Here is a 16,056-nt window from a genome sequence, read left to right as displayed (position 1 = left end):
TTATCTTTGTAAGCTGTTAAATCTGATGCTGTTCTTGTTGGTCGAAGCACTGAATTTGAAGGTGGACTATGTGAAACTACTGTAAATTTCTGTATGGTTGAGCTCAAAGCATACTTTGTGGCAGCAGCTGGTGCAGTATAACTGGCAATCTCTGAATCAATGTCTTTCCTCTAATGCTCTCCACTCCACCTGTTGTATCAGAAGGTTTTAACTGAAAACAAGACTGTTTTGCTGCAATTTTCACTTCAAACCACGTGCTGGTCTGCGAGAGGTGTGATGTTTGCTATAACAACGTTTAGTCTGGACAGAGGCCTCAATTTCTGTGGTGTTCTTGGCTGCCTAAACTGTGCAGGCTGCTGAAACAGGGAGTCACTGTATTTCTAATGTTGTTTGTAAGGGACTCCTTGGTTACTGTTATGCAAACAAAATAAGGGAACTCCAGTCATGGACCAGAACCCCTGCTTTCGTGCCAGGTGCTGCATGGCAGAAGAAAGAGCTGATCCGGAGCACGCAGAGCTTGCAGTCACTCCTCCAAAGAAGGCTGTAGCTACTAGCTAGCTGCCTTTTTATATTGCATGCCCTTGGCACTGCAGGATCAGTTTGCTTTTACTCTCCTAAGGGAAACCTTCCTTGGGGATTCAGTTTACTTCTCAGCATACAGTCAAAAATGAGAACTCTCATTAAACCAGGTTTTATTTCTTCTCTTTCTTAAACAACCTCTTGCTTAACTAGAATTCCACTAACTGCAAGCAAGAATATTTGATGAAATGTTTCCATTCTGTTTGTGCCTAGGTAAAGTTTGCACAGGGACACGCTGGAAGTAGCTTTCCACGATCTGTGGAGGTGGAGGCAGGGGAAAAGATATTTTTAATTAGTCTTGTTTGTACCTATAGTGGGTGGTTATGTATTTCAGACAGAAGTATGACTCTTTTTTTCTTTCTGGAAAGTATTATTTTAAGAAACTTATAAAAAAAAAAAATACTGTACTCAAATCTAAGATGATTCAAATACCAATTGAGGCAGGAGGCTGCTGTGGCCCCAGTTAAGGGCCTGGAGCGAAGCCAGAGCCAAGCTGCTTCCTGCCCTGGGCCAGAGCGTCTCATGCTGCAAGAGAAGAGCTGCATAGTGGGGGAGGATGGGGAGACTGCACAGTGGTGGCAGGAGGCACCCAAGGGAGACCCATGGTTCAGGGGGCACCCAGGGGAGATTATGGTGTGGAAGAGTGTAGGGGAGACTCATGGTGTGTGACTCTGGAAGAGCATGGGGGAGACTGCACAGCCTGCTCCCCTTGCTTCCTGTCTCCCCTGTGCCACTTATCTTCTGCTCCAGCTCTGACCCCCATGCTGACCAGGCCTGGCCCAGGTCTTCCACTGCTGCTTCTGGCTGGGCCTGAGCTGGGGCTGCCACTACCGCCACTGCTACTGGAGCTAGAGCCATCACAGAAGATAAGCAGCAGATGGGGCAAGTGGCCTTGGGAGGCAGACACGGGGGTGAACCTGAGGGGAACAAGGAGTGGGGTCTAGGCATCTGTCCCACCACTACTTTTCTGGCCACAGCTAATTTATAATTTTCTCTGTATAAAAATCTGATTACTGGGGCGTTCTCGTGAATTCAAAGTCACCTTGGTTTCTGGTAAATATGGTATTTCGACACACCTTTTTGCCAAATTCAACACACAGTCCTATGTGTGTACTCGATCACTGGGCAAAATCTCACTTAAAGTAAAAGCAGTTAAAATTGTAAGCAGCTTGGAATAATATGAATTAATAATGTAATAAAACCTCCAAGAAGTTGCATTCCATTTTCAATGTATGTATTAATTTTTAAGTGCTGTAGTTCTCAGTCCTCCCTGTCTCTGGGGTTTCCCCCGCACCCACTTCCATCTTTTCTTTCTTGTAGTGTCACATCATTTTTGCTGTTGGCACTCTGCTCTCACATTAAGGGCTCAGTCTGTACAGCATCTGGATCAAAATGCAGTACCATGCAAATTTCATCATGCACCAATTAAACAGTCACAGCCATGATATTTTAAAAGTAATGAACATCTTCTATCAGTTGTAGTTCTAGGCATAATGGCACACCTGCTTGAACTACGTGACTGTTCATTGTGTCCCTGGCTGGGCTGTACGCCTGCTTGAGAGAGAAGCTGTATTACATTTTTTGGTGCTGTGAAATGAAGTTACCCTTGGAACGTCACTGCAATTTGATCTGGCAGGCTAGAAACATGAAAAAGAGCAAAGTGATTATAGGAGGGGGCAGGGGTGGAATTGGAGAAAGGGAAGTTTATTATTATTTTCATCATGGTAGCAACTAGAAGACAAAGACTCTGTTAGAGAGATAACAAAGAAAGCCTTCAAGAGCTTTCCTCTAAGTGTAAGAAGAGAGACAGGTGAATACAAGCAGACAGAGGTGTGGAGGCTAGTGCAACAAGGATGCTGTTCTAGTTAGTGCACTAGCAGCAGTCACAGAACATACTGCTTTTTTAAGTTTTATTGGGGCATAGAGGAGAGGAGGTTGAAAGGGTGCAATATATTGATGTTGCATATGCTTAAAGGGGGCTCTTCCCAAGCCAAATGATGCTACAGAGAGACTGTAAAAGTGCTTGTTGGAAGTCCTGACTGAGGTCATGATAGGAGCATAGGCTGGGGTCCACATCTCAGCTGTGATATGGTGAGGACAAGCTTTGGAAGGTGTTTGGTAATGGAGGCAATTTGTTTCTGTCTGATGTGTTGGAGAAGCGGGGAGCAAGAAGCCTAGTGACCTGATTGAAATGAAGAGCCAAGAATGCTTCTTTGTGGCAGCATTTTAAACAGATATAAGTTGGGCAGTTATCCCAGCCAGGGAGGGAGGTTGAGAAATGAGATCATGAGGGCTTGTACAAAAATTGCAGGCATGGTCTCTGGATGGAGGAGAGGGGCTGAATCTTGGAGTACATGCAGGTAAAGGGATGATGGGATCCAATGCATGATCCACAGTCGTACCTCCTAACATACCACATGTGCATGGCAAGAGGTATGATCGTTGGATTGCACGTTTGCTTCCATTACTCCTTCTTGTCGGTTCAGGGGAAGCCTGATCCTGGGCTCTCCCCTCCAACAGTAAGATGCAAGCTCCCACAATTGGGAGACCTCTCAGCTGCAGGGTGCCCCATGCACCCTGGGGCAGGGAGATCACAGTTGATATAATTGCTGAGCTGGAGGGTCACTCCACTGGGATCTCCCTATCCATGGGTGCCTGTGGCCCCTGTGGCTGGGAGATCACAGCAGCTATGTTCTCTAACTGTGGGGGTGCATGAGGTGCCTGTACGGCTGGGAGATTGCAGCAGCTGCAGTCTTCCAGCTGCGGTGGTGTCCCATGTACTCCCAAGGCTTAGAGATCACAGCAGTGTCCCACAGCCACCAGGGCTGAGTCCCTTTAGCTGCAGAGCTCCCAGCCCTGGATGCACATGGTACATCCCTGCATCTGGGAGCCTGGTCACCTGATGGGGCTCCCAGCTGCAGGGTCAGACCCTGCTACATATGCAGATTAAGCTGGATAGCAACCAGCTAGAAAGTTAGTACACATTTTCGATTCTGTACCGAGGGTGGACCTTTTTTTTATAGTGTGATAACTACTGTGCATATGTGGCTGATTTCAGTTGACTGAGCAATTAACCATTTAATTAGTGGGGGCCTCAGAGAGTTAATTCAGGAGGAAACAGGTTCATGTACACAAGTCCATATTGCCTCATTTCTGGGATCTGGCACCCAAGGAGTGGAATGAGCGGGCAGTAGGTTTGGCATGGAAGCTCAGTAGACATGGCCTTAGATGGGTTCAATGTGCTGGGTCTATGAAGACAGCACTAAAATGATATGAAAAGTCAGAGGGACAGTTTTTTGAACGAGGGGTTAGTGATAATGAAGTATGTGAGTTTTCCTCATGTGCTTTGTGCTCTCAGAAATTCAAGTGGCGAGAGCCCAGTTGTCTGTTCTGGAAGTGTTTTTAAGCCATGCTTCTCTGTGTTTTTACATATAGGACAGTTAAAAAAAAAAAAAAAAAAAAAGTATTTAGGGGTAAGAAAAACCACTACCTAGTCTTCCTGTTTGAGGTAAGTGCTCCATAGAAAAGATTAGAGCCTTTATTTGTTCTTAATTCTATCTAGTATTCAATAATCCAATCTTTGAAATTTTCTTGGCTTTTAGAAACTCTGTTCTTCCTGCCCTGGTTTTGATACCAACATCGTGGCATTGAATATGCTGTCTTAAAAATCTGTCTCCATTCTTATGTACACTGTCTGCTTCTTATCTGCAGGGAATCAAATTCTTCCAGCCAGTAGAGACAAGGACAAACAAAGGCCAAAGCTGTTGTTTAAATACTTTCCATATATTCTCTGGCTGGTATTTCTTTTACATTTAAACAGAAAAGAGATTATTTATATGTTCAGAGGGTGATCCTGACCTCCGAGACTTTCATAAAGTAAAGCATTGTGGTGTTCATCCTCATAACTTTATTTGAAGGTAGAGATCCCATTTTTTATTCCATGAAAAAAATAAAATATTTTATGAATAACAAGCATTATTACTTGTTTTTCAATAATCTAAACAACAAGTGTGCCTTAAAATAAATGATGAGTGGCATTATTAGCATTGGAGCAGTCCATTTAATGTAAGGCAAATTTGTTAGGATTTTCTGTGAAATGTTAAGACAAGTTGTAATCAAGTCCTCATAAAACTTCTTCTTTCCACTACTAAAGAATAAATTAAATATTTTTTCCTTTTCTGTTTCCATCACTGTGATAGTATATGTGAGGAGGGCTTTAAACTAGGTTTGCTGGGGGATGGAGGCCGAAGCCTTGAGGTAAGTGGGGAAAGTGGGAGACCTGGAAGAAGAGCAATCAGGGGAGGTGCTCAGGGGAGGGCTCTCATACTTCCTGAGAAATCAGGGCAATCGACTAGTTACCTCGGGTGCCTGTACATGAATGCATGGAAACTGGGACATAAGCATAAAGAATTAGAAGTCCTTGCAGTCATCAAACAATGATGTGATTGGATTAACAGACTTGGTGGGAGCTCACATGAATGGAGCAGTGTCATGGATGGGTACAAACTGTTCAGGAAGGACACGCAAGGAAGAGAAGATGTAAAAGAGCCATTTGATTGCTCAGAGCTCCAGTATAACAATGGAGATGGACCTGTTGCAAGTCTCTGGGTTAGGGTTAGAGGGGAGAGCAACAAGGGTGATTTCGTGCTGGGGGTCTGCTATAGACCACCAGACCAGGAGGAAGTGTTGGATGAGGCTTTCTTTAAACAGCTAGCAGAAGTGTTCTGATCACAGGCCTTGGTTCTCATGGGGTACTTCAGTCACCCTGACATCTCCCTGACATCACCCTGGCGGTGAACATATAGGCTATAGGCTGTACAGGAGGGATAGAACAGGGAAGAAAGGCGGGGGTGTGGCGCACTGTCAAAGAGCAATGCACATCCTCAACAAACAACACTGGGTTAGAGGAGGGGCAGACTCAAGTGCTCTCGGTCAGAAATACAAGGGCATCAGGGGGAAAGAGACTTGACGGTGGCTGTCTACAGCAGGCCCCCCAACCAGGGAGAAGAGCTAGATTGGGAATTCTCAGGTCAACTGGTGGAGGAAGTTAAGTCAAAGGACATGGTCATCATGAGTGACCTAAACTATCCGGACATCTGCTGGGAAGAGCAGTCAGCCAGGTCCGACTGCTCACGTAGGTTCCTAGCCGAGTTATAGGACCTCCATCTAACCCAGGAGGTGCACAGTCTCACCAGGGGAAATGCCTTGCTGGACCTGGTCCTGGCCACAGGTGACGACCTGGTAAGGGGACTATGGGTGCTTGACCACCTGGGCTATAGCAGTCATCGCCTACCAGAATTCATTATCCAGCACAGGGTGTCAAAGACCTGCAGCAAGGCAGCAGCTCTGGACTTCAGGCGGACAGATTACAATGAGGTAAGGAGACTAGTCGGGGAGGCTCTGAGGTCCCGGAGGAGAGGGGAGTTGGAAGTCCAAGAAGAGCTGTCATTCCTTAAGGAGAGGATCCTCCAAGCCCAAAGGGTGGCAATCCCAACACGGATCAAAGGGGGCAAGAGTGCTCAAAAGCCCCCATAGCTTACCAAAAGCATCCAGGAATGTCTCAAAGCTAAAAAAGGAGGTGTACACCCAGTGGAAGGGAGGAGCCATCACCAGGGAGAATTATACCTCCTTTCCTTGAGATTGTAGTGGGGGCTGTTAGGAAGGCTAAGGCAGAGTTGGAACTGGGATTAGCAACCCGAATCAAGGATAACAATAAGTCTTTTTTTAAATACATAAGGGGTAAAAAGAAGGTACCAGGTAATGTGGGGCCTCTGCAGAACACGCTAGGAAATCTGGTGGTCTCACCAGATGACAAAGCTAATTTCTTTAACAATTTCTTTGCCTCCATTTTTCTGAGCAGGGACCAGGTCATCCTCCGCACCGGAATCCCCGACGGTCCCAGGGGAGGCACAGCCAGGCCCAGAGTCAGGGAACTTGGTGGGACTAGACATGTTCAGATCAGCAGGCCCTGATGATCTCAACCCCAGAGTGCTGAGGGAATTAGCAGAAGTCATTGCAGGACCCCTGGCACAGCTTTACAAGCACTCGTGGTGCTCTGGCGAGGTGCCAGAGAACTGGAAAAGGGCCAGTGTGGTCCCCATTTTCAAAAAAGGGAGGAAGGAGGACCCAGGGAACTATAGGCCCGTTAGTTTTACCTCAGTCTTGGGGAAGCTCTTTGAGAAAATTATCCAGGTGCACATCTGCGAGAGGCCAGCAGGGGAGATTATGCTTAGGGGCAACCAACATGGGTTCATTAGGGGCAGGTCCGGTCAGACCAACCTGGTGGCCATCTATGACCAGGTCACAAAATCCTTGGACACGGGTGTCGTGGTAGACGTAATCTTTCTGGACTTTAGGAAGGTCTTTGACACTCTCTCACCCCCTTCTCATAAAAGAATCAGGCGACTGTGGTATCAATGCCTGCACAGCCAGATGGGTCACTAATTGGCTGGAGGGCCACACCCAGAGAGTGGTGGTGGACGGGTCATTTTTGACGTGGACGGATGTGGGTAGTGGGGTCCCCCAGGGCTTGGTCCTTGGGCCCGCACTGTTCCACGTCTTCATCAGCGACTTGGATGAGGGGGTAAAAAGCACCTTGTTCAAATTCATGGATGACACTAAGATGTGGGGAGAGGTGGGCACGATAGAAGGGAGAGACAGGCTGCAATTAGATCTGGACAAGTTACAGGGGTGGGCAGATGAGAATGGGATGGGTTTCAATACTAACAAGTGCAAGGTATTGTACCTGGAGTGGAAGAACCAGCAGCATACTTGCAGGCTGGGGAATTCCCTTCTCATTAGTGCAGAGGTAGAAAAGGATCTTGGAGTCATTATTTATTCCAAGATGAACATGGGCCGACAATGTGAGGACATGGTCAGGGAGGCTAACTGCACCTTGTCATGCATCCACGGATGCATCATAAGCATGTCCAAGGAGGTGATCCTCCACCTCTGTGTGACATTGGTCAGTCCTCAGTTGGAGTACTGCATCCAGTTCTGGGCGCCGCACTTCAGGAGGGATGTGGACAGCATCGAGAGGGTCCAGAGGAGGGCCACCCACATGATCAGGGGGCAGTAGGCAGACCCTACGAGGGGAGGCTACGGGACCTGAACCTGTTCAGCCTCCACAAGAGAAGATTGAGAGGGGATCTGATGGCTGTCTGTAAATTGGCCAAGGGGGACCAGCAGGCAATGGAAGAGTCCCTGTTCCCCCAAGCACTACTGGGAGTAACAAGGAATAATGGCCATAAGTTGACGGTGAGTAGATTCAGGCTAGCTATCAGGAGGCACTACTTCACAGTTGGTGGCTAGGATCTGGAACCAACTTCCAAGGGAAGTGGTGCTTGCTCCTAGCCTGGGGAGTCTTCTAAAGGAGGCCAGATAACCACCTAGCCGGGGTCATTTGACCCCAGCGTTCTTTCCTGCCTATGGCAGGGCGTCAGACTTGATGATCTGATCAGATCCCTTCTGACCCTATCAACTATGAAACTATCTGCTGGGAGGACAATACAGTGGTGTGCAGGCAAGTCAGGACATTTTTGGAGAGTGTTTGGGACAACTTCCTGGCGCAAGTGTTGGAGCGGCCAACTAGGGGGCTGTGCTTTTCTTACCTGCTACTCTCAAACAGGGATGTGTCGGTGGAGGATGTAGTTGTGGATGGCAGCTTGGGCAGCAGTGACCACAAAGTGATTGAGTTCTGGATCCTGAATGTCGCAAGGATGGAGTCCTAGGGTCTCCGTGCTGCTCCTAGGTCTCCTCTCTGTACCATGCCAAGCATTCTCCAAGCACCCTCAGAATCTCGCCCGCCACGTCTTTGATCTTCTAAATCATAGGCAGGCTGCCCTTTGTCCTCTTGGCTACGGTTCCTGTGATATGCCGGCCCAGTGTTCGGTATGGGTGTTCAGGTACACCCCCGCCTCATGGGCTGTGCTTGGGTCCAACTGTCCCCATACCACACCCGAAGCCTTGCTGATGGACTGGACGTTCGCCTGTCTCTCTTGCCTTCTCTCCCTCTGGGCTCTTTCCATTGCCCGCTGCCTCGCCGGGCCTCCTGCCACCCCATGCTTGGTGCTGGGGCTCCCACACTGTCATGGTTCCCCTATGAGGCCTCCTCCATCCCCTTATACCTGGTCCTCCGGTATAATAACACAAACACAAAACACAAGCCTCTGCATTATAACTTAAATTCAGGCCTCATGGCTAAAACTTCCTCTGAGCCACACCACAGGTGCTCCTTCTCTCACCCGTATCACCAGCTGCACCCACATTCAGGCTTTTTCCTTTCTTTAGTCAGGGCAGAGCTCCTTCTCCTTTGGTTGCAGGCAGGGGCCTTCCCTTGCCTGGCCTCAGCCTGGGAGTTGTACGGGACCCCGGCCTGCCCCTTCCGGTCAGCTGACTCAACAGGTGTGACCCCTAGCTCCTCCTGGTTGCCCCGGCAACCAGCACCTGGGTGGCCATTCCTGCTCTTCAAGTAGCAGGCACCTTAGTGCCCTGCTACGCACCTCCCGCCTTTAGTTTCGAAACTCACCGGGCTGAGTCTTGAATCTTATCCACGGCACCGCGTATCGCCATCTTCTCAGGTCCGGGCTCTTGTTCTCTGACCATCTCAACTCGCACAGTGGTGGAGTTTTTCAGGCGCCTCCTACTCGCCTTTTACCCAAGGCACACCATGTGGGATTTTGTGGGAGCTGCCCCTCTGCGAGCAGTCCCTCCACACTAGCTGACCTTGGTAAGTTTTATCCTTTTTTGGTCAAGCTCCTGCCTACCTTTTGTGGTCTTCTCTCCCTCTCTCCTCTGGGCTGTTCATGTTCCATCCTGATATACCCTGGCTGCTCTCTCTGGGCAAATTGTGAGGTTTCGTACCTCTCCTTAGCTCCCTGAAGATCCTGGAGCCTTCCCCAGATCTCCCACTGTTGGTCTAATGCTCTCTGGGCGTACTCTGCCTTCCAAAGCTCGACCTTTCCCTGTCCAGTGGGTCTTCCTCCAGGTCCCTTATAGATCTTGACATAGGCTACTCCTCCTGCCTTTTCTCTGATAATGTTTTTCAGCATCCACTACCTAACCTGTCCAGGGATGTTATTTATATAAATTTGTGGTTTTTTCCCTTGCTTGTCCCCTTTTGCGTGGTTGCTTCTTATTCCTCGGTACGAAGAAGCTTCTTTTGCCAGGCTCCACTGATTCCCTTTTTGCCGGGTCTGTCTTGGACCCTTGTTGCCCTGGGGCCCTGACCGTTGGCGTTCCTTCTGAGCCAATTGGGCGGGAGGTCTTGCTCCCTGGGGAGACCAGCTCATCCCCCCCAGTCACCTCCGCCTCGGCTGGGTCTACCACCCCTGGCTGGGCGCTGTACTTCCTTGTTTTGTGGCAGGAATAGTTCCCTCAACTGATTGATATCTTAGCTGATCCATTTCTTTGGTATTCTGACTCCGCCACTGTTCCCATCTCTGGTTCCGCTCTTTCGAGAGAGTTAACAGGGCCTTCATATATAGGGTCCCTGATTTTTCCCACACAAAGCCCTCTTCCACGGTATCTCTCCCCCACAACTCTAGTCCGACCTCCTCCCTAGGGCCCTCTGGGCCAAGGTCCCTGGGGAATCTCTCTGTCTCAAGGCCTGTCACAATCCTAGACCGGGTACTCTCCAGCTACATGTCTACCTCCTTCAGGGACTCTTTCAGGACTTCCCTCTCTTGATATTCAATGTTAACAGCCCCCTTGTACTCTGCTGAGTTTCAAAATCCTTCAACCTTTCGTGGAAGGCTTCAAAGGACTGGGCTCATTTCACCAGCCATTCTTTTTCCTCCTCTGCACTCCGTAGCTGAGCTTATAGCTGGTTGTTCTCCCACTCTCTGGTCTTTAGCTCCCCTTCCAGGGACAGCTTTTGTTCGGTCACCATTTTATAGTCGGCTATGCCCGCTTTCACTTTTTCCCATTCCCGCTGGAACCTCTTATCCATCTCTATGGCCTGGTTATGGCTCTCCAACAGCTTTTCCAGGCTCCACTGATTCCCTTTTTGTTTCCTGTACTAGGTCTTCTGCACATGTACCTCTCCACCTCCAGTTCTGTAGTTCCTCCTATAGTTCTCCTATTCGGTTCTCCTGCCCTTATACTTCTTTTTTGGAGCTTTCCTACCTGAGCTCTTGCGGCTTCTAATTCTCACTGCAGCTTCTGCTGGTCTCCGCCTGCTTTGTGTCAGCATCTCGTGCCCTTGCCTCTGCTTGCTCCCGATGGGCCTTCGTGGCTTCTAGTTCCCATTCTAGCCTTATCACCACATCTTCCAAGTCCTCTCCCATGGTTTTCCAGGTACAGTTGCCTGGTCTACATCTTCTCTTACTTCTCTCTGGCCGACTCATTATGCCGACCCTCTTGTCCTGGATCAGCCTCAGACTTTTTCCCAAAGACTCCAGACAATGTGTATACCTCCTGCCAGCCTACCTTACAAACTGAGGTCCCTTTGCTGTCCTCTAAATACGTCCTTCGTTTCACTTAGCCCCTGAGTCCGTTCATGCTGTCTGTTTCAATGCATGGCTGAGTTTCCTGGCCACTGCACCACTGTAGCAAGGATGGAGTCCTGGGGTCGCTGTGCTGCCCCTAGGTCCCCTCTCTGTACCATGCCAAGCGTGCTCCAAGCACCCTCAATCTCGTCCGCCACTTCTTTGATCTTCTAAATCATAGGGAGGCTGCCCTTTGTCCTCTTGGCTACGGTCCCTGTGGTATGCCAGACCAGTGTTTGGAACGGGTATTTAGGTACACCCTCACCTCATGGGCTATGCTTGGCTCCAACCATCCCTGTACCACGCCCCAAGCCTCGCTGATGAGCTGGACATTCATCTGTCTCTCTTGCTTTCTCTCCCTCTGGGGCCTTCTGGCGGCCCGCTGCCTCGCCAGGCATTCTAACTGATCCAGGGAACTACAGACCAGTCAACCTCACCTCGTTCCCTGGAAAAATCATGGAACAGATCCTGAAAGAATCCATTTGTAAGCACTTGGAGGGGGGAGGGATGGATTTACCAGGGATGGATTTACTTGGAGGAGAGAGCATGGCTTTACCAGGGGCAAGTCATGTCCGACCGACCTGATTGCCTTCTATGATGAGGTGACTGGCTCTGTGGATGCGAGCAGACAGGTGGATGTGGTGTACCTTGATTTTAGCAAGGCTTTTGATAGGGTCTCCCACAACATTCTTGCAGGCAAGCTAAGGAAGCATGGGCTGGCTGAATGGGCCATAAGGTGGATAGAAAACTGGCTGGATCATCAGGCTCAGAGAGTAGTAATCAATGGCTTGATGTGTAGTTGGCAGCTGGTATCAAGTGGAGTGCCTCAGGGGTCAGTCCTGGAGCCGGTTTTGTTCAATGTCTTCATCAGTGACCTGGAAGATGGCATAGCATTCACCCTCAGCCAGTCTGCAGCTGACACCAAGCTGGTGGGGGGAGCAGTAGATATGCTGGAGGGTAGGGCTAGGATTCAGAATGACCCAGACAAATTGGAGGATTGGGCCCAAAGAAAATTCCTGAGGTTCAGCAAGGATGAGTGCAAAGTTCTGCATTTAGGATGGAACAATCCCATGCACTGGTACCGGCTGCGGGCTGACTGGCTGGGCAGTAGCTCTGCAGAAATGGACCTGGAGGTTATAGGGGACAATTAAGCTGAATATCAGCCAGCAGTGTGCCCTTGTTGCAAAGAAGGCTAACGGCATACTGGAATGCATTGGTAGGAGTGTTGCCAACAGGTCAAGGGAGGTGATTATTACCCTCTGTTCAGCACTGGTGAGGCCACATCTGGAGTACGGTGTCCTGTTTTGGGCCCCTGCTACAGAAAGGTTGGGGAAGAATTGGAAAGGGTCAAGCAGAGGGAAACAAACATGGTGAGGGGGTTGGGGGACATGACTTATGAGGAAAGACTGTGGGAACTGGGCTTATTTAGTCTAGGGAAGTGGAGGCTGAAAGGGGATTTAATAGCAGCCTTCAACTACCTGAAGGGGGTTTTGAAAGAGGATGGAGTGAGACTGTTCTCTGTTTGTTTGTTGAATGCAAATTTGTGAAGCCAAGCAACAACCTCCTCGTTAATGGAATTCAAAGTTATTAATCCACCTCTTAGTTTGTAAAGGGGACTCTCCTCGGTGATGTGCAGCATTGTTTGTATCTCTCCAGAAGTGCATGATGGGTTAGCACTAAGGCCCCAGCGGTTAAGGTTGGTTGGGCAGGGACCTTGGCCTGTCCTGAACCTGTTTATGAGGGACCACTTGCACCATGTTAGTTCAAAGCCAGCAGGTTGACAAGTGGAGTTTGTCACAAGGAACTTGTCTGTGTCCTCCCATGATTCCCTTTCTTTGATCCAGAGGGCTTCTGCAAACAGATCCTGGTCAGGCAGTTTGCTCCGTAAGGGGCGTAGCCTTCCTTTGTGATGCCGCTTATGGAGCAACCTGTCACTTCCAACCCTAATTTTCTATGATGCTGTATAGACAATAAAACAGAACTTTTTAATATAATAAATAAGGAAAGCTCTGGTATAGTAACTTGCAAAAAGAGCTTCAAAATAAATTGCATTAGAGGTGGCTTCCAAACATTTGTACAAAATTGTCGTTGGAAGCAGTGACTTGACAGTGATTTGCTGATGGAAGAAATATACCCAGTAAAAATATACAGAGAAATATACAGTTTAAAAAATCATTTAACTTCTATATTATTAAACTGAGAAATGCATATAAAGACTGTTGCCAATAGATCACCTACTATAATGACATGAGTGGTGAGGGAGGATGGGGGCGGCAAGGGTGAGAGATAGTTAAAAGATTTGTGACCTGGGAATCCAGTAAGGGCTTGGGTAGGAAGCACAGCAAGTGGAGGCTGAGATTGGAAGAGGCCTCCATTAGAAAGCAATGCTGCATCAACCTTCATGAAGCAGGACACATCAGTTCATGGTGAAGTAATCCTGTGAGAAATTTTAGCTACAGAACTTCTGAGATGGTAGTGATTTTATTGCTATTTTTTTAAAGGAAAACTATCTTCACTATAAAAGCCCCAAGTCCTTTCATAAGGGTAGTAACAGCTGCTGGAGGATTTCTGACTCATTTGAGATGTTACTAATTGCATGAGAAAAAATTGTGTAGTTGCTATGACTCTGCACACATTACCAGTGCACACCAGCGTGGGTTGAAGTGCTGTGGCAAACCCAGTTGTGGAATTTATACATCTGCTGTGGGCATAATTGGGAGAAACTGTCTGTGGGCTTCCTTCCGAACTGTAAAATTACATTTGCATTTCTTGTCTGTCTTTCTGAGAACAGAAATGAAAGGTTAGCCACGAGGAAGACTGTTGTCTAAAGATAATCTGCTTTGTTGTTGGATATAGACTTTAACAGGCAAATATGACTCTCTGCTTCTTGTCACTTGCATTTTCATGGTTTGTGGCATCACTTACTGCTTTTCTCTCCTTGGTGCTGATGTCAGTTTTAAATAAAATTTACAGTCTGAAATCTGTGCAGCATTGCATGGATTGCATCCCAGCTCTTAATCTCCCTTTGTCAGAATTAGGATGCCCAAGACGCTGACTGGTATTTAGCAGCTAGGTAAAGTGAGCAATTTGACTTTTCCCCCTAAATACAAAGAACAAAATGTGCAGATGCTGATGGGCAGATAGTTTTCATTACTTAAGCTAATTAGCAAGTTACAAGGGTAGGTGAAAATGATGTTTCATTATGTTCTTCTTTAGTCCTTGTAGTTTAAACATTTGCTCAATATGCTTATTTGGCCATACGCCTTACTAGAGTTCTACATTTAGTTAGAATTAGGTGTAGTGGAGTTTGTAAGAGTTGATGCACCTCAGTGGGTTTTTTTATTTGGGATTCTTTTAGCCTTAGTGTTTTGGTATTGGGCAGAGATGAGACATATGCATTTGAAACACTGCACACTGTGGTGTCTAATGTGTGCAAAGTAGAAGAGAGAAGGCAAAACATTCAGCAAACAGTCAGTGGTGTATGTGTGTATGTATATGTGAGAGATGTCTGAGAAACTGGGACAGGAAAGAGAAGGAATACATCCTTTCTTCATATGTTAGCCAGGAAGTGAAAAGAATAATTTTAAATGCATCTACAAAACAATTGCAGTGTAATGCTGGTATGGATTTTTGCCATTATTTATCTAGATTAAAAAAACAACCCATGCCCATGAAAAAAGCTGAGTGTTTTGACCACAATTACACTTACAAAATGCCAGACACCCACAGCAATAACTAATAATATGGAGATTAAGTCTGCAGAACAATAGCTTTAAGTAATCAAACAGATAACTTTACCTCTGAGCCAAAAAATTAAATAAACATTTCAGAAAAGGCTCTTACCTACTGTTATTCTTCCATGTCCCATTAAAGCAAACAGATATTGCAGCATACTTAGAAAATCATCAAATTTAGCTTGTTCTGTTTTGATAATGACACCATTCTGATGTTTTGATACAATATCAGGATGGTGCTTTGGACTCCTGAGGCTAGTGCGATGTCATTTGGTGGATGTTCTAGATCAGTGGTTTTCAGCTTTTTTTCATTTGCTGACCCCTAACATTCTGAATGGAGGTGCAGACCCTTTTGAACTGTAAGTGTAAGTATTTATACATGTTTGATTGATCATCGTCATCTTTTGTGGACCCCTTAGGCATAATCTGTGGATCTTCAGGGGTCCTCAGACCACAGGTTGAAAACCACTACTGTAGATCTTTGTTTGGTGTCACTGGAAAAGATGTTAAACAAGAAGAACAGAAACTCTTCTGAGTCTTTTAAGGTATAAAATTTGTTGCTTGGAACATCTTTCTATAGTGTCTTTTCAATTTTACTCTTTCTTCTAGAGCATAGATACTACTGGAAGGTATTTTTTTTTTTTTTAGTGCCACTGGGAAAATGTAAAACTCAATATTATTTGCATGTGGACACATGAATATTTAGAGCCCTTTCAAAAGAAGAATAGTTCATAAGGAACAGTTATGTTCTAATTGTTGTATATGAATTAGCTGAGAAGGATTCAGATGGAGCAAAACCTCTAACTTCCCTTCTAAGCAACTTTTCCACAAACTGAACATGCTTATTCCCTTCAACCTTTCCTTGTATGACTTGCTTTCTTATCCCTTTATTATTTCTGTTGCCCGTCTCTGGACCCTCACTAACTTCTCTATGTCCTTTCTAAAGCGTGGAGCCCCAAACTGCACACAGTACCCTAGATGAGGCCTAACCAGTACCAAGTAGAGGCAACATCACCTCCTGCATTTTGCATCTAATGTTTCTACTGATGTAGCCCAAAATTGCATTTGTCTTTTTTTTGTGCAGTTATATCACACTGCAGACTTCTATTGAATCTGTGATCCACCAAGACTCTTAGATCGTTCCCTATAGTGCTTTCATCTACCTAGGTGTCCCCCATTTTGTATTTGTGTGTTTGATTATTATTCCTGATTTCAGTACTGAACATCATCCGGTTAGCTCCAGCGCAGCTTTCCAC

The 16,056-nt window shown here is 46.9% G+C and overlaps 2 protein-coding genes across 6 annotated transcripts in view; one reads left to right on the top strand and one right to left on the bottom strand.

Annotated features, from left to right (window-relative positions):
• Nucleotides 1–10,925, bottom strand: part of LOC149868060 (uncharacterized) — a 46,308-nt gene extending 35,383 nt beyond the window's left edge. Inside the window, exon 1 of the mRNA XM_090037217.1 lies at nucleotides 10,733–10,925. Coding sequence (XP_089893343.1) covers nucleotides 10,733–10,925 — 193 coding nt within the window. The remainder of the gene's footprint in view (nucleotides 1–10,732) is intronic.
• Nucleotides 1–16,056, top strand: part of PDZD2 (PDZ domain containing 2) — a 325,800-nt gene that overhangs the window by 14,542 nt on the left and 295,202 nt on the right. The window lies entirely within an intron of this gene.

The sequence above is a fragment of the Crocodylus siamensis genome, chromosome 3, assembly GCF_052110815.1.
Source record: "Crocodylus siamensis isolate JL-2025a chromosome 3, ASM5211081v1, whole genome shotgun sequence".
Lineage (NCBI taxonomy): Eukaryota > Metazoa > Chordata > Crocodylia > Crocodylidae > Crocodylus > Crocodylus siamensis.
Note: the sequence above shows the minus strand (reverse complement) of the source record. Positions and strands in the feature narration are given on the sequence as shown.